Source organism: Ceratosolen solmsi, unplaced genomic scaffold (genome assembly GCF_000503995.2).
Source record: "Ceratosolen solmsi marchali unplaced genomic scaffold, CerSol_1.0 scaffold29, whole genome shotgun sequence".
Lineage (NCBI taxonomy): Eukaryota > Metazoa > Arthropoda > Insecta > Hymenoptera > Agaonidae > Ceratosolen > Ceratosolen solmsi.
Genome location: NW_011948417.1, coordinates 7050956 through 7075704, shown reverse-complemented (window position 1 = coordinate 7075704; position 24749 = coordinate 7050956). Strand labels below are relative to the sequence as shown.

At 29.3% G+C, this 24749-nt stretch overlaps 1 protein-coding gene across 1 annotated transcript; it reads left to right on the top strand.

Annotated features, from left to right (window-relative positions):
- The first annotated feature begins 255 nt into the window (after nt 1–255).
- On the top strand, nt 256–24558 carry tweek (transmembrane protein KIAA1109 homolog tweek). The gene is made up of 48 exons (XM_011496460.1): nt 256–406; nt 473–616; nt 699–1018; nt 1275–3553; nt 3623–3909; nt 3993–4296; nt 4442–4756; nt 5324–5693; nt 5949–6458; nt 6529–6787; nt 6850–7185; nt 7270–7346; nt 7430–7766; nt 7896–8077; nt 8167–8389; nt 8697–9094; nt 9277–9438; nt 9525–9650; nt 9727–9856; nt 10648–10908; nt 11486–11742; nt 12096–12399; nt 12480–12872; nt 12958–13467; nt 13552–13967; nt 14688–15126; nt 15211–15461; nt 15541–16238; nt 16324–16484; nt 16591–17029; nt 17271–17489; nt 17594–17665; nt 17735–17890; nt 18054–18233; nt 18323–18521; nt 18602–18981; nt 19211–19620; nt 19969–20295; nt 20596–20904; nt 21024–21216; nt 21367–21596; nt 21671–21952; nt 22073–22261; nt 22329–22535; nt 23130–23153; nt 23694–23824; nt 23919–24121; nt 24318–24558. The coding sequence occupies exons 1-48, from the start codon at nt 256–258 to the stop codon at nt 24532–24534; spliced, it is 14967 nt and encodes a 4988-aa protein (XP_011494762.1). The 3' UTR covers nt 24535–24558.
- The last annotated feature ends 191 nt before the right edge of the window (nt 24559–24749 follow it).

Here is a 24749-nt window from a genome sequence, read left to right as displayed (position 1 = left end):
TTATACCAAAGTTAATTTATTTTGTTTCAATTTTAAATGAATAATGATTAATATTTTAGTAATTCTATTCTTATCAATACAATTGCTTATTATAATTTAGATGATGTTAACACTAGACATTGGCTTTGATTTTATGAAAAATTATAATTAAAAAAAATGGGAGACATTATACTTACAACAATGCCTCCATCCTTAATGGGGGTTTCCAGAGCATATTGGAATTATTCCGAACATGTCAACCTTGAAAATCTTAAAATGGATAGTAACTTTATTTGGTTACTTTGTTCCTTAGTATCAGTTATTTCTTGGGTTATTTATATAACTTATTATAATAGTCGAGTAATTGGATATATTTTGACAAAATTGTTAAATCGGTTTATTGGAAGAGATGAATATGTTAAAGTTGGTATGTATATTAGCAATGAAAAGATTATTTCATTATGTCAATAATGATTACAAATTTTTTTTAAAGGATCATTTACGTTGTGTGCACTTAGTGGTAAAATGATGTTTAGGGATATAGCTTATGTTACAACAGATTATACGGTAAGAATTCAAGATGGATATCTTATATTCAGATGGTGGAGAAGTTATGTTCCAAAAGATGTTTCCGAAGGTTTGCATAACTTTACTAATAATCGATTTATCGATCAATTAATACAAGTTTAATTAAAGGATTCATTTTTCTTTTTTCATAGATTTGTCACATTCCGATACCCGCCTTTCTGTTATGCTAAATGGTTTTGAGTTACATTGTTATAATAGGTGCCAAATGTATGCACAATTAGAAAAAACATTTGGCCTTACACCACAAATTTTCTCAGAAGATATAATTCATACTAGTAACAATGACGAGCACGATATAGAGACTAAGAAGAAAAAATGTAACAAAAACAGACAACAATCAACTACTATAGATGTATCACGACATGTTGATAATATTAGGCGGAAGGAAGCTTATGTGATAGCTAGAACATGGAGAGACTTAATACCAGTTATAAAATTAGACATTTGTACAGTAAGTTAAAAACATTTTTTTAATTTTAATAGTCTGACAGAAATATAAATGATGAATACATAAGTATATTATATACATCATAATTGTTGTAATTGGTATAAAATTAGATAGAGTAATGAAATAAAGTAAAATTAAAATAAATGTGTAAGAATATTATTTTAATATTTTTATAATAATGAAGTGAAATAAAATTAATGCACATAAAGTGCATTTTAATAAATATTTAATAATGAAAATTTTTAATTGTCGTCTTTAGGGAAGATTGGTTTTTGGTAATTGTTTAGTTCCTACTACGCTATCAATAACAGTGGAGGAAGCTCATTTTGTATATTCAACAAAACCAGCAGTATCACGCCACGATCATTTCATGCATTTTACAAAGTGTAAAGCTGAAAATTTTAAAGTTATTTTGGCTCCAAGTCCTAAATATACTGGAATGGTAGATGATCCACCTCGTTATATGGGAGAAGGATTTGTAATCTTAAGCTCAAATAATATGGAACTTTATTATTATATGGATGAACCAGGTGTTGTTCCCGAACACCCAGAAATGATTAGATTAGCGAATGGAGATATGGTTGAAGCTATGCCACCTATTTGGGGAATAGATATAAAGTGTGGGAAAGGAACAGACTTTAGTTACGGGCCATGGGCTGACAGACAAAGGGAACATTTATTTAAATTTTTTTTTCCTAACGATTATCAGCCATTAAAAGTTACAAAGGCTCCAGTACCTGGTGAGAAGCGTCAAGTTCAATCATTCGATGTACGTTTATCAACGCTTAACGAAGCTACAATCGATGTTTTATTTAGTAAAAATAAGGAAACAAATGCTGTTCATGTGAATGTTGGTCCTGGTTCATACTTGGAAATCACAATGCCTTGGATAGTACTACAAAATGGTTATACAACTAAAATTACTGGACAATTATTACATCTCGAGGCGACTACTAGTCTTCAATATCGAAGTTTAGTGGAAAGTGAAACATTAGAGTTTGGCATTAAGTGTCATTATCCTATAATATGGAATGATGATCAGGAATGGACACTGAATTTAACTGGCTGCAAAGCCACGGCTAATTTAGTTTACTCCCATAAAGAATTTTTCCAAGATATGATCAGTGACTGGTCTAACAAATCCAGACCCGATATTTTATACTTTGTACCTTATATTTGGAGATTTAGTTTATTGTTAAAGGAGTTTGAAATTATAACAATATGTAATGAATTTAATTGGGTCGATTGTTCATCCCAAAATCAAGAAAATGCGCACATTGCTTTTTGCGGAGAAATTTTTGATTTATCTTTTGATTTACCATTCATTGAATTTTTACCACCTACCATCCCATTGCGCTTCTGGATACAAGGTGAAAGTGTAGATCTGGCATTTTATTTACCCGAAGTTAACACAAATCGAAATATTCTCATCGCTTTGGAAAAGTATGCGCGTATTCAAGGCCGAGATGGCACTTCAAAGCATATGTCAAATGTTAATCAAAATAAAAAGTGGCGAAATATATGTCAAAAGGGATTGGGCTGGGTAGATTGTTGGTCTGTTCCAATTGTGGCTTTAAGTATAAATTATACGTATCATCCATGTCCACCGTCAGGCCCAAAGCCACAGGCGAATATTACTACGCCAGAAAAGGAAGAAATTTTACTATCTCCCATGAGGATACCGCGATGTAGAAAGTCTCCAGGACTTCAGTGGACTAAAGAAGGCGCTCAGAAATTTGATCCACTAACGTTAGAGCCAGACAAAGTTAGCCTTGAATTGGAAATAGGACCATCCGTACTGTTTCTTAACGGATCTCTTATAAAGCATTTTATACATCTTAAAGAGAATATTTTTGGTGATTACCAAACATTTACAGATATGCATCAAACACGAGCTAATTCATCAAACAGTAAGATAGATAAAAATAAGGATCGCGATATTCAAAATAACAGTCTCGAAACATCAATTGAAGATGATGATATCAAATCTAAGCCATTTGATCCTAGAGAGTATCGGCCAGTGGAAGTAACCGTTGGAATAACTATGCATGACATCGAAGCACACTTACTAAAAAATTGTAACAGTAATGATCCACCATGCCCGGTGATACTTCTTGAACGTTTTGGTTTTGAAATGAAAAAAGGTTTTCGAGAAACAGAATTGCAACTTTTACTTTCTCCGGCAATTTTGCTTCTATCGGATAATGTATCGAGATCAAATAAAGAAAAACATTTAAATCAAGGGCATTTAATGTTGAGTGCATTACAACTCCGAGGACATGCAATGTTTAGTAATGAAGGTAGAAGCTTGGATCAAGAAACATTAGAATATGCTTGGCTAATTGAAGTTCAACTTGGAAAGTTAAGTGGAAAAATCACATCACCTCAAATGCATCATTTAATAACATCCTTAGAGACATTTTTATTGATTGCTAAGAATGCTGAAAATTGTCTTCGATCGCCAGGACTACCAAATCAATGTCATCATGGACTTCCACCTCTGCAGTGTACCGATAGCGACATCGACAAGCACTATATGTTTGTTGCTTATTTAAATTACAACATGTAGTTATAAAATTAATTAATAAATGAATCGTTTTCCTTTAGGTGCCCTAATTCTGAAGATATAAAATATAGAATGACAAGAGTGTCATTAGATTCTCTTGATTTATATCTTCAAGAAAGCGGTACTGCTACACAAATTTGGATTTCACCGATTCGTGTGTCTACCTGTAATTTGCATGGGCAGCAAGTAAAAGCAGGAGTCACAGGTATATTACCTACAGTATTAATTCGACAGTTTGTGTCAGCGGCAGATCATTTTGCAAATAATAGCAACACTACTACTACTGCCAGTGGTAAATCTCACAATAATAATGGTAGTAGATTGTCAGGTTTGTTTTGTAATAAATTATAAAATAATAAATAAACAAAATTATAAAATAATTTATATTTATTCAAATATAATAAATAACAGGCGATGGATTGGATATTTGGTTAGAAGTTGGTTCTGTATCAATGGGACCTATTGTAATCGAGGCTGCTCTTTCTCTTCCAACTCCAGAGCATAATTTACATTTGGTACAGAACAAATATTTAAAAACCCACGATGAAAAAACGCAAAGATTATGGTTTTTGTGGATACAAGATCCTGCTCCTAAGGTAGCAAAATGTGGATGTATCGGCGGTTGTGCATTTTTTGGAAACAATAGAAATGGATCGAGATTCTTTAAGCCAAGTTATCATGACTTACAAGATGGAATAAATATTGCTGCTTATAGGTATTTGATTATATATACAATGCATATACTTCATTTAATAATATAATATTTTTAATTATACAATTCGGGTATTATTTAAAATTCAATTTTATTGCAATTTTACCTTAAATTAATGCACATTACTAATAAGAAAATTATATTTTAGAATTTTTGAACCAGAAAAAGAAAAAGGTTTTGGACAATCGATTTTACACGAAGATCAATTAGTATTTCATACACCACCTTATAGTTTACAAGATGTAACATTACAAGATACATATCCATCTACATTTGTGGGACTATCGCATAGAATGCATGGTTCCAAAATTTTTATCGAAAGATCAAAATCTGTCGTTAGCCAGAGTAAAACATCTGGTGTTGATGAGAATGACAGTGCAAAATTAAGTGTGTCTTCAACAAGTCCATTTCCTGGAAACAATAAGAAACCTCTTAGCCGACGTTTTTCATATACTTCTAATCGGTATAGAATATTCATTAGATTTTTAATATAATTCGGTGTTGTGCTTAAAAGTAAAGCTATTGATTAGGCATAATTGCTTGCTCAATAATCTGTAAAAGCGATGAAGTTAAAATGTAACTAAATATATTTATTCATAAACCAAAAGAATAAAATTTTATAATATTTTTAATTGCTTAAAATATTTTAATATTTTTGAAGCACTTAATATGATAGGGTATAACCGAATTAGTTGTAAATATAAATAAAACCATTTTTATTGATCATATTTTTTATTGGCTTAAAATACTTGTTTTGAGTAATTATAGAGATGATTCTAGAAATTGAAATACTTAAAAATACGTAAAAAGTATCACAGGTTAGGTACAGTTCAAATATTAAGTATTTTAATTTATTAATAATTGCATGGTAATAAATAAATGCAATGTATTAAAAGTATTAATCATTTTTAGTAAAATTATATAAATTGGATCATTTTCATAAGTGAATTGATTGTTAAAATAAAATAACTGAAATTTTTTGTACAAATATTAACTTATAATTTTTATTTTATATATTATTATGTTATAGAGGAAACAATATGAAAGATGTCCCATATGCTCGTTTGGTCGATGCTAGTCCCATTACACATTTACCTCCTAAATTAGATTCTGATTCAAAATTAAATTCACAACGAAGTAAATCCATTCTGAACGTCCCAGAAATTGAAAGTACACCAAAAAGTAGCGCATCAGATTCAAAATTGTCCGTCGATTATTTCAATATCCAAGAAACAGTTTCACTTCAACAAAATTTTAGCCCATCAACTTTATCTAGAAATCTAATAGACCCAAATGAAACAGTTCAACCAATGTTCAGAGATAATGAAATATTGAATGTTTCCGATTCTCAGTATTCGCTATATGGGCAATCAGATTCAGATGATAAACTTATTCAAGAGGTAATTATATTTATTAAAAAATTAATTTATAAGCGATATAATAATTAGTCACCTTCGAAATAATACATAGTATCTTTATTAGCACATTTTTTATTTCGTTTAGTTATTAATAAATTATTGTAATCAATTTTTTTATTGACTATATTTAATTAGAATTATGTGTAGTATACGGCTAAGAGACGATAAAGAGAATATTGTAAATGTCTTGAAGAAATTACATTATAATATCACGTTATACCGATAATATTGTTTTAGGTCCAGAGAACAGTATCTATGTCATCGGAAAATCACTCGGAAGCATTTTATTCTGCGGATGAAGATACAAGTCATGGATTAGGAGGTAGTCAAAATTCTAGTTTACGACATTCACTCGTTGGATCTGGTTTAATATTAAATCATAATGAATGTATAAAAAAGAAGTATTTATCGGATTTGTCGATTGTTGAAAGTTCCGCTAACGTGTCTCATGCAGCTGAAGATATTCCGGAAAAAGCACACACATTAGAAAGAGCTAAGCCGCAGTCATTAAATTCTCGAAAGAGTCCTCAGCTTCACAGGAAATCTAATTTTCAATCAGAAACCAATACTATTGAAAATGGATTATTACAAGATTCTTCAGATAGTCAATCTATTTCATCTACGAGTTTTATATCAGCTGTTTCATCACAAGAAGATATGACTTTAGTTAATTTGCACATGCAAGTAAATAAACCAATTATTGATTCACCTTTATTGATGTCCAGTTATGTTAGTCATTTAACTCAGGTAATTTAAATTGAAATACTTCTTTATATTTTTCATATTATAAAAAATGATGTAATTCGTATACATATAGGTACGTTGTAATAATTGGCTTACATCGTCATTACCAAGTGGTGGTGATGCTTTTACAACTCCATTATTTCAGCGTACAGAAGATGGAAGACTTTTGTACATTGGAGGGCGATATATACCGAAATATGATATCATTACTGAAGGATTTACATCCTTAAAAATGATAAATCGTAATGATACTTCACCTAAAGTTTCTTCTTCCAATAAAACACCAACTCATCCATATTTATGGGATAATTCTACATTAATTCAATCTGAAGGTGATAACTATTATTATATTTATGCATAAAATAAATAATATATTTTACATTCAATTGATTAGAAGAAGTGGATAACGTTCCAAATGATGAAGAAGAACTATTGACTGTTCAGCATGAAAGTGGATCTCGAACTACCGTTATAATAAAACTTAAAGGAGACATTGATATTATGATAACTCCTTTGGTTCTGGAATGCCTTCAAAGATTTATTGACGCAATAACGCCAACTTTATTAACATTACATCCTTTAACAATTCTCAATCATCTTCATAATGAATGTATAGAAAGAGTCGAAGATGCAAATATATTGAAACAAGATCAGAGTCTGTCATATTGGAGCCAAGTTCAAACCAGTTCCAAACGTTCAACAACAGAGAGAAATGTAAAAAACGATGAAGGTATATATAATAAAAATTTTATACATATTATTTATGAATTTGTTAATTAGATATTTTATTTATTAATTTTAAAAAATTAAATAGGAAAAATAGCATTGCAAACAAGTGTTTACGAAGAATGTATAGCCACTCAAATTCAAGGAAGCATCATATTACCTAAGGTACTTGATTAATTTTACAAAATATTTTAGTTTTATGTTAATTATTACTTATTTAATAATACAATGAAAATTTTAATTCACAGATAAATGTAACTTTATTGCAAGCTTCGGTTGTAGAAGAAATTATATCTTTTTCTGCTTTGGATAACATTCGAGATTTAACTTGTGTATCATTATTTGCCATTTGCTTCGATGAAGTTACAGCAAGATTTTATTTAGGAAAACAAGCACGTGAAATTGTTCAAACTTTTCATAAACCGGCAGTTTTACCTAATCAGAAAAAGGTCAATAAAATTACTAAAGCATTTTTATCAGGACATCAAAGTACTGGCGTTGTTGCTGATATTGGGGGAGGTGAAACTGTATATATTGAAACATCTGAAAAACAGCAAGAAGAAATTATTATTACTTTAAATATAGGTGTGAATTTTTTTTTATGAAATATTGATATAAAATTTTGTTTATTTCATGAGCCTTTATAATCCCATATACGGACATTCAAAAAGCTTATCTTTTACAATTTATTAAAAAATAAATACACTTTAATAGGAAAAGTTCATACCCAATTGAGAAGATTAAGAAACGAATCGTCTATATTAAAAGATGCTGTGATAACCGCCATACCATCATATTATTCTAGAGTTTTATTTACATGTACAAGGATTACATCTCCATTTAAGTGTGTTGATTATTATCTTCTTCAGCCACCCGATGAAAAAGAAAAAGAAAATGTATGTTAACATTATTTACAAATTTTAATTTATTTTTAATTTTTAATAATTATGAAAATTTAACAATTAACAATTAATTATGTGAAAAGGTAAATCCACCACAAGCAACCGAAGAATTTACTGTAGGATGTGGAGAGGATAGATTAGGTTTTATTATGTTTGAATGTGGATTAGAAGGAATTAAGCTTAAAATTGTTAAGAGATCACAATTTGAGAAAGGCGAAAATGATCAGAACGAAAAGAAAACTGAAATGGAAGCTTCAGATAAGGATAATATTAATAAAAGTCAGGATGAACTTAATAACATTGCTGGTAATGAATAATTTTTTTAATGATAACGATTAATTTAATTATGTGTGAATAAATAGAAATAATAAAAGAAAAAAATATTCAATGACTAAATAGTTGTATTTAATACTAATGATTGATACTAATGACAACTCGTAATTGAAAAATAATAAATAGTAATAAATGATTATCAATTTTTATCGTAAGTAATTATGAATAATTATCTACACTGATTAATATATCGTAATGTAATCTCATGTAATCTTATGTGATCTTAAGAAAGAAAAAATATATCGTGTGAATTTGTGTATCGTTGGTTGTTTCGTTGCAGTATCAGTAACGGAAACAATAGAGCAAGAATCTTCGCAGGCACCAACGAACATAAATAGCTCGAGTCAGCAAGTAAACAGTAGCGCAGTGAGTACGACGACTGCTGTAAAGCCATTAAGTGGTAATACAGTGTCCTGTGTAATTGAGCTTAAGACTGTTTGGTTTAACTTTGCTGCACCACCTCGTACACCTATTACGCGTAAAATCGATTATACGAGGCTTGATTGGAACTTGCTTAGTACTGCTTCACCAGCAATCAACGCGTGGATGAATCCGAGCAACAGATTTGCCATTCAAATAGTCCATATGTTCCGTTGTATGTATCGTAGATCTACGGCCGTTGTCGCATGTCTTATGGCGGAGGCATTAGACATGCAAGCAATACACATGCCTTTGAAGGTAAGGATTTCATCGAAATATAGAGTTTCTAGTTTTTATGAATTACATCGTCCTTTAGAGTTATATAATTTTTGCTGCGTTTGAATAATACTACAACTCAATTACACATTTCTTTTTCAATTAATTTAAATTTAATTTGCGCTTGTATAAAAGTTACGTTATTTCTACTATATTTATTATAGAGTCGTTATGCCAGATTAACTCCACTCGCCAAGACACTGCAAGAAGATCCTTCGTGTCAACTTTGCAGTATTCTTCAAAATTATATTTTGTTATCGAACCTTGAGAATATCGAAGCTAATTTACATGAAACTGATTTACCATCGTTATCAACTTTAAGACAAGTAATAATTAAGCTTTTAATTATTATTTTATTATACTAAGTTTAAAATAAAGAAATATTGATTTTTCTAATGAAATTTATATTTAGGGTGTAATTGTTTTAAGTAGACAATGGAAAAATGTGTTATATACTCCTTTACTTCTCGAACACAACTATAAAACGAAGCATATTAAACCATTAAACGTGGCGTTTGCAGTTTCAGATCCTGAAGAAGTAGGTTCCTCGTTATATAAAAAATACATTATGATCGATGATTTTCTTTACGAAAGAAAAATTATTTTTTATTTAGGAAAATTTTATGACTGACGGAGAATGTAGCGGCGGAGATGATCACGAAGTAACGGATGAATGTGCAATGTTGATTCACGCGGATCATATGCATAAGCACATGCATTTAAAAAGTGGACAAGAAAAGACAGGTACTGTGAAATAATTTGTACTAATACATTTATTCTATTATGCTGTAATGTGTCAAAATTATCTGAAGTTTCTAAAGTAAATAGATATTGCACCAGTAAGTAATATTTTAATAATGCTAAAGGCATTTATTTTGAATAATAATATCTAATATAAATATTATATTATAAACAAATTAAAATTCAGCATTATTTATATTTGAATCATTGTGAAGATTATTTTTAACCAACGGAGAATTTAACTTTGTTACAATATGCTAGTTTATTGAAAATATTCTCTTTAATTTTTAATTAATAAACAAAAGAATTAAACGACTAATGAAAAGAAAAACACGTGGGTCTTCATTAAATCTAAAACATTAATAATATCTTACATGCATAACATGGATGGTTATATAATTAGTTTTTTTTTTTGCATTGCAATGATTTAATAAGAAGAGATTTATATATTTTCACGAAAAATCTTCAAAAGTATATATAACTGAAAAACTTCGGATGTTATTTTGATATATTTAAAACTCTATGCTTATGCTAAGAAATATATACATACATATGTACATGCTACATATGTATATGCATATAAATAAATATATATATATATATATATATATATATATATATATATATATGCATGCACGGGCGCGCGCGCGCGCGCACACACATTAACACACACCTATTCCCACACGCATACGCATATGAACACGCAGAGTGCATTTGTGGTTCGTAAATGCTTTTTAATATGGTTCGATCCTTTACATCCTATAAAGTAATTTTGGGCTTGATGTCGAATGAAGTAGGTATGGTGAGTGGTGGTGGTATCAGTGGTGAGTTAACGGTTCAAGCGAATTCATGCGGTGAGAAAGATACCACTTCCCCAGTAGCGCCAGTTCCAGATCCGGATTCACTAACATCACCCTCTGTACCATTAGCTCTGCTCAAGGCAGGGAAATCTTTGCAACCTACACAAATACCAGCCAGTACTAGAGTCAGTATCGCCTTTCCACTACTCACCACGACCAGCCTATTTACTCAATCCAGAGAACCCAACAGCATAAGTAAGTACACACGTAGTCCTCCGGCTTCAAAGGATTCAAATATTAATTATTCTGTTTATGAATACGTGTGTATTTGTATCGGTAAATTATACTTTACAATTACAATAAGGTAAATAAAATGAGAAAATCAATATTAATGAATGTACCATTCGGTCCTTGAATCTGATAGCTGTACTAAATTCACTAATTCAATTTGTTTGATTTTATTATTAAAGAGAGTGAAATTTTCGAAATACTTTCATTTAAATATTCGATTATTGGCCAATGCAAGCGTACATTAATTCATTAATTGATCTATTCAGTATATATATATATATATATATATATATTAAATAGCCGGCATTATATTTGAGTTATTACCGCTCAATCCTTTTTAGCCGGAAAGTGCACATAATCCTCTGTTAGAGTAAAAATCAATATATTGAATCTTCTCTATTCTGCTTAACGGTGCTTGAATATCAATAATAGTTATGCAAGTAATTTACGACAAATAATAATTGTATTTCATTGAATCAAATTAATTTGTAAACACTAAGTCATTTCTTATGATTTTTGCATTAATTTAAAAAATAAACAGGTTACGGCACATTGAGAGAAGAAAAGACACCACAGATTTGTATTTCTCATCATCATCTTGGTTCAAATCCGAGTATATATTCAGTAGGTTTTGGTCACGGTAGTCATCATAGCACTAATAGTCTCGATCAAGTCATATCGCCACCGACTTATCACTCAAGCAAACCAATCAATCTTGGTGAAGATCTGTATAGTTGGATGGCAAAACAACAGGAATTTATTAAGGATAATGAAAAAGGACAACTTAAAGGCAACTGGGTTAGTGTTACATAAGATTTTTTCGTAGATTATTATATCATTCGATAAATATTAATTATACTTGGTATCAAAAAATCGTGCTTTTTTATCCAGGTCTTCCATACAGAACAAAAAATTACCAAGGTATTAAGACTTACCTCCCAAATGATTTGCTATTATTTATTATTATTTATTCTTAGTATTACCATTATTATTATAAGTTTTTGTTATCACATATTTTTACGTCTAAAATAATTTATTAAATTAAATATTATCATTTTTGCTTTTTTTATCGTATTTTTTTATAAAAAAAAAAGAAAAAGAAAAGAAAAGATGGTATCGACTCTTATTTAATTTTTATTTTTCTAATATAGGATTCAAAAATTAATACTATGACTACAGAAGATACTGAAGATTCTGATGAGCAAAGCGGTGCTTTTCTTTATACGATGAAAGATTCGCTTCGATTGTTGGATGCTCACTTAATTTTTGAACCACTTTTATCATCGCTATCAGTGATGCCACAACAAATGCTTTCTGCTATTAGTTCTGGGAATATAAATAATGTATCTTCCTTAGATTCGTTAGGTTCCAATTTGTCTCTTGTTAGTAATATAGAAACTATGCGAATAGATATAGTTGTTAGCGAATATGGAAAAGCTCCGGATAAAAAAAAAAGTTATTTTTCTTTTAAAGCTAATTTATAAAATCCTGAATATATGTTGAGTCTTACGTAATTATATCGCTTTCATTTACAGATAACAAATTTTCTTCTAAAAAAATGCCAGGATCTAAGTTTTATCTAGACATACCACCCGAAACTCCAGCATTCCTTTGTGAAAAAATTAGTATTGATATAGATATGAAGAAAATGGCAGATTTGAGTGTAGATGATATGATTCAAAAACAGAATGTATTATACATATCAAGAGGTCAATTGAAGAAACATACCAGCACTGTTGTTAATTTTAGTTTAAATATTCGATATATTAGTCAACAAGTAAACATGCCGCTTCTGAGACTATTACATCAAATTAGCAACATGTATCAAAATGTCAAAGACACACAAATGGAATTAAAAGAACAACAATCCGATACTAAATTAAATAGAAATTCCATGATTAATAATAGAACAAAAAATGGATCTTCAAGTAAATACAATTATTATTAATTTTTTAAGGTTGAATTTTTTATTAAAAGCATCTTGATATAAAGCTTATTTTACATTAATTTTAGCTTCTGATATTCAAGAAAAATTATCCAAAAATGTGAAAAAAGCCGAGAAACCAATAATTGGTATTAAACTCAATAATAATCAGCCTAAGGTAATATCTCCAACATCTAGTATTCGTTCTAGACCTCAAAGTTTTGCTCAAAAGTTACGAAGTACTGGAAAAAGTGTTAAAGGCTATATGAATTTAAGCGAAGGCATTATCACCCCAAATTTTGGTGCAAGTCCCAGTAGTTCTGGCCTAGAAAAATTTAGCATATTGTCTGAAAAATGTAAGAACATTTCTAATATAGCACCCAGATGTTGGAAAACAATTTATTATTTACTGGATTTATACGCTATAAAACCTGAAACAAAAATGATTACACATCGATTTTCTGTGCCAGTTGATACTTCAGATAATTATAAAAATACCAAAAAATATGAAAATTCAAGTGATATCAAAGAAACTGATATAGAAAAGGGTTTAAACGCAGAGTCTAGTTCTACACCTATTCCACCACCTCGAGAACTAAGTAAATTTTTGAAACAAACTTTTAACGTGAAAATATAAAATTTGTATATACAAATTATAATAAAATAACATTTTGATTTTACAGGTGTAGTTACAGGTGAAAGAACAAGATTGATTATTTTCGGAGTAGCTAGAATTCATCGAACGAGATTATTAGCTACGTTAAGTGGACTTAAATTAGAGGCCGAAATAACGAGTTTGCATTCAAGCTTGACATGTCGAAAGAAAACTCGACCTGCAAGCCTGGAATGTAGTTTAACTGGTCAAATTGGAAGAACGATGATAGTTCTTATTGAAGGAGTAGCACCGAGTCAACAAACTGTTGTAAAAGTTACTGTTGGCAAATCGCAAGCCTTATATTCCAGTGTAACTAGAAAGCAAAAAGATAAGAATAGCGGTTTATTAACAGTTGGTGCTGTAAATATTGATATTCCTCAACACCCCGTTGTTCTACATGGAATGATGACTAGGGGTAGTAAACAATTATCATCAACACTTCAGGTAAATTTATTTTCATTATTTTAAACATTGATAGTTTTTCCAGAAATAAATGAATCCATTTAGTAGATTATTGGTCATCAATTTTAATATATCTTCTTCTTCTTCATAATTATTAAAATTTATTTCGTTCAATGTTATATTGCACGCAATATTACTGAAATCTGATGGTATTTCTGTTTACAGTATAAGATTTTTAATAAATACGTAATTGGCCTTATAGTCTTTATATTTAGACGGTATATTTAATATTAATTAATAGAGTTCAAAGAATACTTATACAGAAGGTTAAAAAAAATCGATCAAATTTTGTAGTTAAAGATGAAAATGAGGTATAATAAATGAGAAATTTAATAATAATAAAATGTATTCACCTGTATTAAATGGATTTGCACAGAATGGAAATTTAAATATATGATTTAGTTCAAATATTATTAGGTTTAGACAATATTAGACATAATTACGCAAAAATTTGAAATAAACTTTCAAATAAATAAATTACTTAACTGATTTATAAAAATTAAATTATATATTAAATATATATATATTATATATATATATATAAATATATATATATATATATATATATATATATATAAATATATATATATTAATTAAATATATATATTAAATTCAATAAAAACAAAAACATGTATATTATTATATACGTACTTGGAATAATTGCTTTTTATATTTATGATTAAAATAAAAATCTCTATGTAGGAATTACGAGTAACGAGAACTTCCTCGAGGATGGCTCGTGGTCAACAACAAGAAGAATCGGATGCAATACCTGGAAGTCCTCATCAATACTCTGTAGTACCTGTAGTTGACGTTGACAAACCTCAAGCAGTATCTAGTCTACTAGATCCAATAGTTATGCAATTCCATATTATTCTGCAAAGCCTTAGTATAACAGCAGCATTATTACCTTCGTTACAAGCACAGTATAAAATGGATCAAGTGAACAGTTCGGGAATAACTGGTAGCAAAGCTAAATTTACAATTGATTTGCCACATCATAGTCTTAGTTTTACTACTAAACTTCAAGTGACTGAGGCCAATTTGCCATCCGAAGCTAGCATAGAATTACCAAAAGTTCACGTTTCTGCAGAGTATATTCAGGATGGTGGCAGCAATTTAAATGATAGTAAACTTGCAGGTAACATATCTAAATATATTTTCTTGAAATTAATTATTTTAATTAATTAGTTTTTTTAATTCGAAAATTTTATTATCTTTATAGATGGAGTCGTTCTGAGACAAGGAAGTTACCTAAATGCAGTAGCAGATATTGGAATTTTTGAGCATTCTTTAACTACAGATCTTTTAAATCATTTAGTCTTCGTGCAGAAAGTTTTTATGAAGGAGGTAAATGAAGTTGTGCAAAAAGTATATGGTGGTGAAAAACCAGTACCTTTATGGCTCGAAGATGAGGAACCTACCACAACTTCGAGTTTAAAAAGAATTCTGTTTTCTCTTGTTATTCGCATAAAAGTTAGTATTGACCTTCTATTGTGTTATCACAATATAATTATTGATGTAGATAAATTTTGAATTTTTATTATATTAATAGAGAATTCAACTAACCGCGACAACACCCACAAATTCAGCGGTTCGTCTTGAGACTGGCGCTTTTGAATTTCAACTTTCCAATCGAGTTCAAAACGTTTCTAGATCAACACAACCAAATCCTTACATGAAATTATTTGGTAAAGCTCAAGTTGACATAAATCTCAGCCTTGGTCAATTATTGAAGAATGTTATGTTTGAGGAAGCTGAACCAGAATTTCAGCAATTTGCATTTTTTAATACACGAATTGGTTTGAGAAATGCTTTTCAAGAAGAGATGGCTCAAGGACAAGACAAAGAAGTCGTTTTAATAACTTTGAAGCGACCATTAATTTATATTCAACCAATGGCTGTTGATAAAGCTATACTAGTTTGGCTCAATTACAAAAACGCATATGAATATTGGAACGAGAAAAGGTCAAACTTAAATAAAGAAGTATTGACTGCTACTCAGCAAGTATTTGAAAAGGTTCCGTTTGGTCAACTAACTAGCCAATTGAGTGCACCGCATTTAGGAACATTATTTCTACAATTAACTATAGATGACATGGGTATTTGTATTCCATTAAATCCATTACCACCAAAAAATTGGGGCTTAAGTCGTGGATTATATGATGGTGAATCACGGGGTGCTGTTGTTATAACATTGGAAAATACGAGTATATCAGCTTGTAGTAGTGGTAGCTTGGTTAGCAAAGGAAGGTAATTTATTATTTTGTTAAATAATAATGTCATAGTGTATTAAAAGAGTAATGCACCAATTCTTAGCATATGTATTTTCTTCTAGATTTATTGGCTTATGTTTGAGATTTGCTGAAGATTTCGAAACTTCCTTAGATGATTGGAAGCCAGACATGAGCGACAATACTATTATGAATTTATGTGTCGTTTCAGAAGGTACTTATGAAGTCTGTAGTAGAACAATAGCCCAAAAGCAAGATAAATCTGGTATAGTATAATTTATTTTATTATATTAGACGACATAATTTCTATTACATATATATATATATATATATATTTATTATATAAAATAATTTATATTTTCCGTATAAAGCTAAAGTTACTGAAAATGCCAAATGGATACTAAATGTACAATGGCAAATGGAAGGTGTCGATATTCATTTAGATGTTAGCGTAGGTCAACAGCTTTCTGCGCTCGGACACACATTAACTATGCTAACTGGTTCAGAGGAAGATGATACTTTTGCATCTTTAGATTATGATAGCGATGATATGGATCAACCAGAAAATAGTACCAGTCAAGAAAGTATTTTAATGAAAAAGTCGAAGAATTGGACCGATAGTTTACCAGCTTTTGTATTTGATCCTTCATTAGACGCTAAGAAACGCTCTAAATTAATTGAAAAGGAAATGAACGAACAGGCAAAAATTATTAATGATTTAAGATCTCTTGGAGCATCGCATGGAACGATTGAGCAAGAAATGAAAAGATTGCATGAGCTAGAGGCTATGGTTTTCAAGGATTTTAGACGGTATGCATAAAGAAATAATAAATTATTTGAAATATTATTTATTTATATTATAATTATATTAAGAAAAATTTAAGAATATTGATAAAAAAAAGTTTCAATAAAAAAAGTTGCATTCATGTAAGATATAATAAGTATTCAATTATCTAATATTATTGGAAAATCAGAAAAAGGTTTTACTCGATGTAATTAATTATTCCATAATTGTTCCTTATATTTAAGACGAAATATTTTTTATTTTCAGTGATATGATACAAAAATTAAGAAGGCAATCTGTTAAAGCTTCGGGTATACGAGAAAAGCTTGGTCTTGAAAGAAAATCAAACACTTACAAGTCAAGGTCTTTTATTGTACCATCTCCTACGCCTGAACATCAATTAAGAAGCCCAGAAGATTTAAATGCAGAAATGAATTCAGCTAATTCTGCTAGCTATGAAAGCAGTCCTAGGAGTGGTCCAAGTCGGTAATATGATAGATAATTTACATATAATTATGATTGTATAATATTGTATTTAGATACATTATATTTGAAAATTAATATCCGTAAATTATTTTACAATAATCAAGATCTGCATCGCTTAAAGTTAGGGAAAGCAGTGGACCAAGAGTAACTTTTAGAGATTCTCATACAATGTGCAGGTAAAATTTTAACTAATTCTGTTTTTATAACAATTAAACAACTTATAAATGCTATATATTTTGTTATAGACAATCATCGTTACCAAGCGCAGGATCTGAATTGAGTTTACCGGAGGATAATTTAGATTGGCCTGATACAATTGAAATTGAAGGCGAACAAGTGGAATTACGAAAAAAAAATAAAGATATGAGTAATACTTCTAGCTACAATAGTATGGAAGGAAAGTACGTATTTATTGTAATTAAAATAACTTTCTGTAAATAATATTTATATTAATATATATTCATATGGATTTAATGAAGAAAATTATTTTAACAAAGATTTTATTTAAAACATTGGTATGATTTAAATACAACGTACAAAAATTTAATATTATTTTCAATATAGTGTTCCACTTGTTGATGCTCTCGGTAAGGATCAAACTTCGACCGCTTCCTCGTCATATTTTATTCAACAAAAACCACATGAGCCAAATATTGATTTTGAGCTTGACGTGAAGGTTCTGATTAATAGTGGAAAATGTGTGCTGCATACGAAAGATCCAGCTAGAGAAGATGAGTTGAAACTGTAAGTTCTACAAAATCATATGTATGCTATATATATATATATATATATACATTCAATAAATTTTTTACTTAAATAAATTCTCTTATAAGAATGAGCCGAATGAAGAAGGAACGATCATGCTCTGGTGGGACTTTTGAATTTCAACCAAGTAGTCCTAGTAGTGGGAGAAAAAATATAAACAGCAAAGAAAAATCAACGACTAGTTCATCTAGATTGCGATATATTCATCATGCAAATGTGCCTTTGGTAGATTTAACGATATTTCACATTCCTGGCTTAGACGTTAAAGTTAGAACATCATTTTTATTCCCCTAAAAATCAATTAAGTTATTGTGATCAATGATTGAATTTTTTTTTTTGAACTCTAGGTTCACTACGAGTCCAAAACAGTTTCAGAAGAATCTCTTTCTCCACGCATATCAATTGATAATCCACTTTTAAATTCATCAATGATGTCTATTGTGAAAAAATCGAGTACTAAAAAAGCTAGTCTTTTTGCGTGGATGACACTACAGAGTATTCCAGAAGAAACTATCATAAGTCCACATATTCTGGAATTTTTAGAACAGACCTTAGAACCTATACCGAGTAAAGCTAACTTTCAAAGCGGTGGCCAAACTAATATTGTATTTCCTTTAGAAAATATGGAAAGTTCTTGGGCTGCAACTGCTGCAAGTAGTAATTACGTTTATGCGAGCTTCCCCGTCGATGTCATTGTTTACTTTCATATGCAACCATCAACATTCAGGTATATTATTACATGGCGACATTTTTTATATTAAATAAGATATTATTCTAAATATGTTGTAAAATAATATAATGCATTAATAAATTGTTACAATTTCATTTGATATAATTAATTAAGTTAATGTAATTGATAAAAATAAGACTGGTAAATAAGATAATTTACTTATAAATGTTGTTCATTCAAATAACAACATTCTATTAACATTAATCAAATTGTGTGCGTATTTCAGATTTTCTTGTCTACCGGTTTCACGCGTAGAATGTATGCTCCAGCTACCATCGCTGGACATTGTCTTCTCATCTAAACGCGCAGAAGAGGATCTCACGGAATTTCGCGAATTTAAATCCAATGTTGGGCATTCCGTAGGTAAAGAAAGTGGTTCAGCTACGGGTGGCCTCTCAGTTACTGGTTGTCTCGCTGACTTCTCGGTGTATATTTTTCATCCATATGGCGGTGGTAAAAAATCTGGCCTTAAAGAGGCCCAATGGTCTCCATTGTCGGATAGCGAGAGAAAGGACTCTCTTAGTATAAATGTCGAATTTGTTAAATTCCACCTCTCCAGAAGTAGGAAGCAGAATTTTTCAAATGAACAAATGAAAATTGGCACAGATACCAGTAGAGCTGTCATAAGATTCTCAAGTGAGATAGATAAACTTATTGATACTATTTCCATTAATCTTATACTTAACATAATATCGATTAAGAACAGTGTTATTTAATATTAATTTAATATGTAATAGTAGCTTTCAGTTTATTGAATAATGAATAATGATTGTACTTCATATGTTGTAATTAATTAGAATCTTTATAAGATATTCTTTACCGACTATTTTATTGCATAATAAACAGCATACGCGTTTATTTAAAACAAAACAAAAAAAAAACAAAAAAAAAAGAAAGAAACAAAAAAAAAAATTACAATTTCGATGCCCATTGATTAAAAAATCCCAAACTATTATAATATTTTATTTTTTATTTTTAATCTAGCCATTATAGATATCGGTTCAGCGTCATTTAAGTACGATATGCGTAGACTGACGGAAATTCTCGCATTTCCGAAAGCCTGGTATCGACGTAGCATCGTTCGACGTTTATTTTTGGGTGATCTTAGTTCTGGAGTAGCTTACTCCGAAGGCGACTCTAATCTTTATAATCAGGAAGAAGCAGCAATGGGAAGTTCATTATTAAAACATCACGATCGTCACGGTGGTGACATTTTATCAAAAAATCTACCCGAGCGCAGTCCGACATTGAATCGAGATAAATTACGACTTAGCTTTGACAATGATGCCCCTAAGCAAATCCGTCTGAAAGGTATAAATAAAAAAAAAAAAATATATATATATATATATGCGCTTGTAGGTCCAACAAACATTTCTGTTAGATATATAATAATAATTCAGTTGATACAATAATGTAAATTCTGTAATAAGCTTGCAATATCTTATATAATTAGAATATTTAATTTAATTAAAATTTTCTAAAACAATTTTTGATTCATCATAATAATTATCTTATCTAGTCTTTTAATAGAAACTTTTGTAGATTTGTTCATTAAATTCACAAATATAATATTTATTAATATTTTAATGTATATTATTATTTTAATTTTAGATATTGGAAGGGGTTGGAGTTTTACAACTGATAAGCAAACATCAGAAATAAAGTTACGCGAATCGGCTTGGGAAACTTTAGTACTTTTTGCCGTTAATTTTACTCGTTTAAATGTTCATATGAATATGGGAAATGTTATGGGGAATGTTTCTTGGATGACCAAAGATTTTCGATCAGATGGAAGATTATCGATTGGAAGTACTGGACATAAAAATTTATATATAGGTATAGGATTAGGAGGTTCTAGTTTAGATGCAAAAGGTGGAATCGTTGGTGGTATTATTGAACTTAGTAAGATCGATACTTACAGTGAGTACATTTTCTTTGATATTAACTATATTTTTTTAATTGTTTCGTATTTTTTAAATATATTTTTTATATAATATTTAAATTTTACAATATAAATTCTAAACTATATTTATTTGCAGTACATATTTGCGAAGAACGTGGGACAGAGCCTGACCACACTGTTGGATTAAAATTATTTGCTTTAGAATTAAGATTGGATTATATGGGAACAAGTGTACTAATGTCCAGAGTATCATCTTTAGATGTTACTTTACGCGATGAATGGAAAATTAATCGTACTAGTAGTGGAGATGCATTCATGCCAACAAGAAGGTTGATATTTGTTATCCGATTTGTCAAATCTATCAGCTGAAATTTGAAAACGTTTATATATCTTTTTTTTTTTTTTTTTTTTTTTTTTTTTTTTTTTTTTTTTTTTTTTTTTTTTTTTTTTTTTTTTTTTTTTTTTTTTTTTTTTTACAGACCAGCTGTAATATTTATGCATGGTGATCTTGGCTGGGATCAATTACAAATTATGATAAGTAAGTCAACAACAGCTGACTTGCTCAAGATGTTTTATAAACTAGATGAATTTTTCAGTCAACAATTCAAGAGCAGTAAACGTGTGTTTAGTTCACTGCAATCTAGACAGCAAAAAATAAATAATAGTAGTATGAAAAAAAGGCATCAAAAGAAACGAACAAATGTCGAAGGTTAGAAAGTATTAGAAATAAAATTCATTAAATGATGACTTTGATTCAATTTTGTTATATAAGTGATTTTTTAGGATCATGGTCTATAAATCAGGCAGCTTTGTCGGATGCTCGACATCATCGACATTGGCAGCGAGTTTTATGTGAAGTTGCTGGATTACAATTAGGAAGTTTAAGATTTTCTTTACCAACAAATGGAACAGTTCTTGGTGGTACAATGGAGCTACATGGCTCCAATATTAGTTTAGCATGTTTTCACGGTATCAATTTCAAAAGTAAAAGTTGGGCACTATTTTCATTAAAAGAGCCCTGTATTAGTTTTGCTACCGAGGCACAAGAAATTCCAAGTGTTGACTGTACGTATTTATTTGCTTTATTTTATTTTGTAATTCTTAAACAAATTGTAAAGTTTTTAATAACATAATTTCATACGAGAGAAAACAAATAGTAAATAATATATGAATTATTGTATACAGCACCTAATACTTGCGATGTACATGTCGTTCAAACATTAACTATTAGTCTTGGACAACAACAAGAACAACATGCTAGGCATCATTCAATGGCAACCGTATGCAGGTTAAGTCGAAGTGTACTTTTTCCTCCACAATTCAAATCATTGCAAGAATGGTTTCACTATGCTTTTGCTAATAGTGAAATTGATGGTAAATTATTATTTGAATTAATTAAAATTATAATTAAGTCTTTAAATTTGAACGAATTTTTATTTAGCTGTCGACCGTTTTCCTTGTGTTGAAAGAGAAAGGACCGAAAGCACATCAGAAAATACTAATACATCTCGAGGTAGAAATTTATCTACTACTTCTGGAAAATTACAAGAGCATTCTCATACTAGAGAAGTTATATTTGCATTACCATCTTTGCAATTGCATTTAAAAACAGAGCATTTGCAAACTGCCAAAACACCAAATGTAAAAGGTATGTTTTACTTTATATTATAGAATGTTATAATGCCTCAGAACTATACTTGTAAACATTCTTTTTACAAAGATCGTATATTTATTTTTTGCAAACAATATAGTTGAAAACAAGATAAACGAGTGTCCGTAGCTTTTATATATTTTAAAAATGTAAATGAAAAAAAATTTTTTCTTAACGCTTGAAATATAAATATTAATTAATTATATGATTTATGTATATTATTTGTACAAATTATTTTTATTTGTATCAATGGCATTAATATTTTTTAGATAATTACTTATTAAGGTAGACTTTAAACTGTTAATTCAGTGTACGTGCATATCCGTGCGCGCACGCGCATGTGTACTCAATTAATTAACAATATTAAAAATATATCAAAAATTATTTTATTTTATTTAAGAAAAGTGATGTGTTCAACGTTGTATTTATATTTTCTAAATAACTTATTTTTTATAGTATAATCATACCGATTTTTTTATTTTGTTTTTATAAAATACGTTTGAATAATAAAATTATTAAAACAATAATTAGTGATACATACTACTACTTTATTTCGTGTTCTCGTGCTACTCTCTTTCTGTGTATTTCTAGGACTGCCTAAACACATTCTGTACAGTAAGTACATAAGTACTTATTTGATCAAAGTAGAAAATATATTATATTAGACTTAGCATTCAATTGTAGTTAAAAGCATATGAATAAAATTTGTATGTTATATTATTATTTTGATGTCTTAAATTCATTTGTATAATCGCTTAAAATTTTTTATTTTAATGGTAATATTACTCTGTAGAACATATCTAATGAAAACAATATAATATGAATTATAAAATTGAATTTTTGTATTCAATACTTGATTTTAAGACATTTAAAATTTTATATTTTATTAAAAATTTTCTCTTTAATTTATGCGTATAAGTTATTTTAAGACAAAATTTTCGACAAATATTTACCGGGTTTAGAGATAATTAAAAAAATTTAGATAATAATACCATTAACTAAAATGAACAATTGTATTCATAATGGAAACATTTAATATATTCATAAATTGTATATAATATAAATATAAGCTTTTCATTTTAATATTGCAAAAATCATAAAATAATTTGACGTTTGATTTGGTAATAATGTTAATGAGTCCATATATTTTAAAAGGTGAAAAACCACTTGTGGAATGCAGCTTTATTACCGAATTCGAAGACCATATATTTGTTACTGTCGATGCGGAGGCTTTTTTCTTTCTACACGACCTTATTACATCTTATGTTAAAGAAAAAGAACGCGTGGTAATAATCAACCAGAAATTTACAAACTATTATAGTTTATATAAAAAAAAAATCTTTCTTATTGTATTAATGTATTTTTTTGTAAATTTTGTAGCATGCAATGCAAAATTACGGTGCAAGAGCACATAGTCCTGATCCCAACGAAAAGAAAGGTACAAATCAATCCAGTACGTCATCCGCGACTACCGTGACTTCTGAAGAAGATAAAAAACGTAAACAATTCGATCCTGCAGATATGTTCATTAAAGATTGGCGATCTTACAGATGTAAGACTTGGCACTTGGAACCAACTGTAAGGTTGGTACTATAAACATTGCAGACAAGTCATGTAAAAATAAATTTTTTTTAAACATTTAATTAAACTGTTATAGTATTAAAATTTTTTTAACGATTTTTGACACTTGTATTAAAAAAGCATCAATAGCTATTAGTTAATGTTTTAGAAATTAAAATTAAGAAATCTATTATATTTTTATATTCTACTATATTTTAGACTTCTCTCATGGGCTGGCAAGAGCATAGAACCTTATGGCATTGACTACATATTACAGAAATTAGGATTCTCACACGCTCGTACCACTATTCCTAAATGGATTCAACGGGGATTTATGGATCCTTTGGATAAAGTACTTGCTGTTCTTATGTTAAGAATGGTATTAGCTGTACGTGAAGAAATTCCAGATGAAAAAGAATATAAAAAAGAAAAATAATTTTTCATGTAAAAAGATGGCATTCTTTATTATTGTATAAATCGTCCGTATTTTACAAAAGGAAGAAAGATTTTTTTATGTTATGTTATTTGTTATATGCCAGCTATTGTAGGAATAGTTAATAATGTTATGTTTTGACGTAAACAACTGTAAATTTTGCGTTCGCATATTTATTCTCCTTTTTGTATACTTATGTATGTATTATATTAAAAAAA

Bases quoted from the DNA above. Each gene is read 5' to 3' on its own strand.
- tweek (XM_011496460.1), top strand. From the start codon at position 256: ATGGATAGTAACTTTATTTGGTTACTTTGTTCCTTAGTATCAGTTATT. The intron at 7,347-7,429 runs GTACTTGATTAA...TTTAATTCACAG, and splicing joins GAAGCATCATATTACCTAAG to ATAAATGTAACTTTATTGCA. The intron at 9,651-9,726 runs GTAGGTTCCTCG...TTTTTTATTTAG, and splicing joins CAGTTTCAGATCCTGAAGAA to GAAAATTTTATGACTGACGG.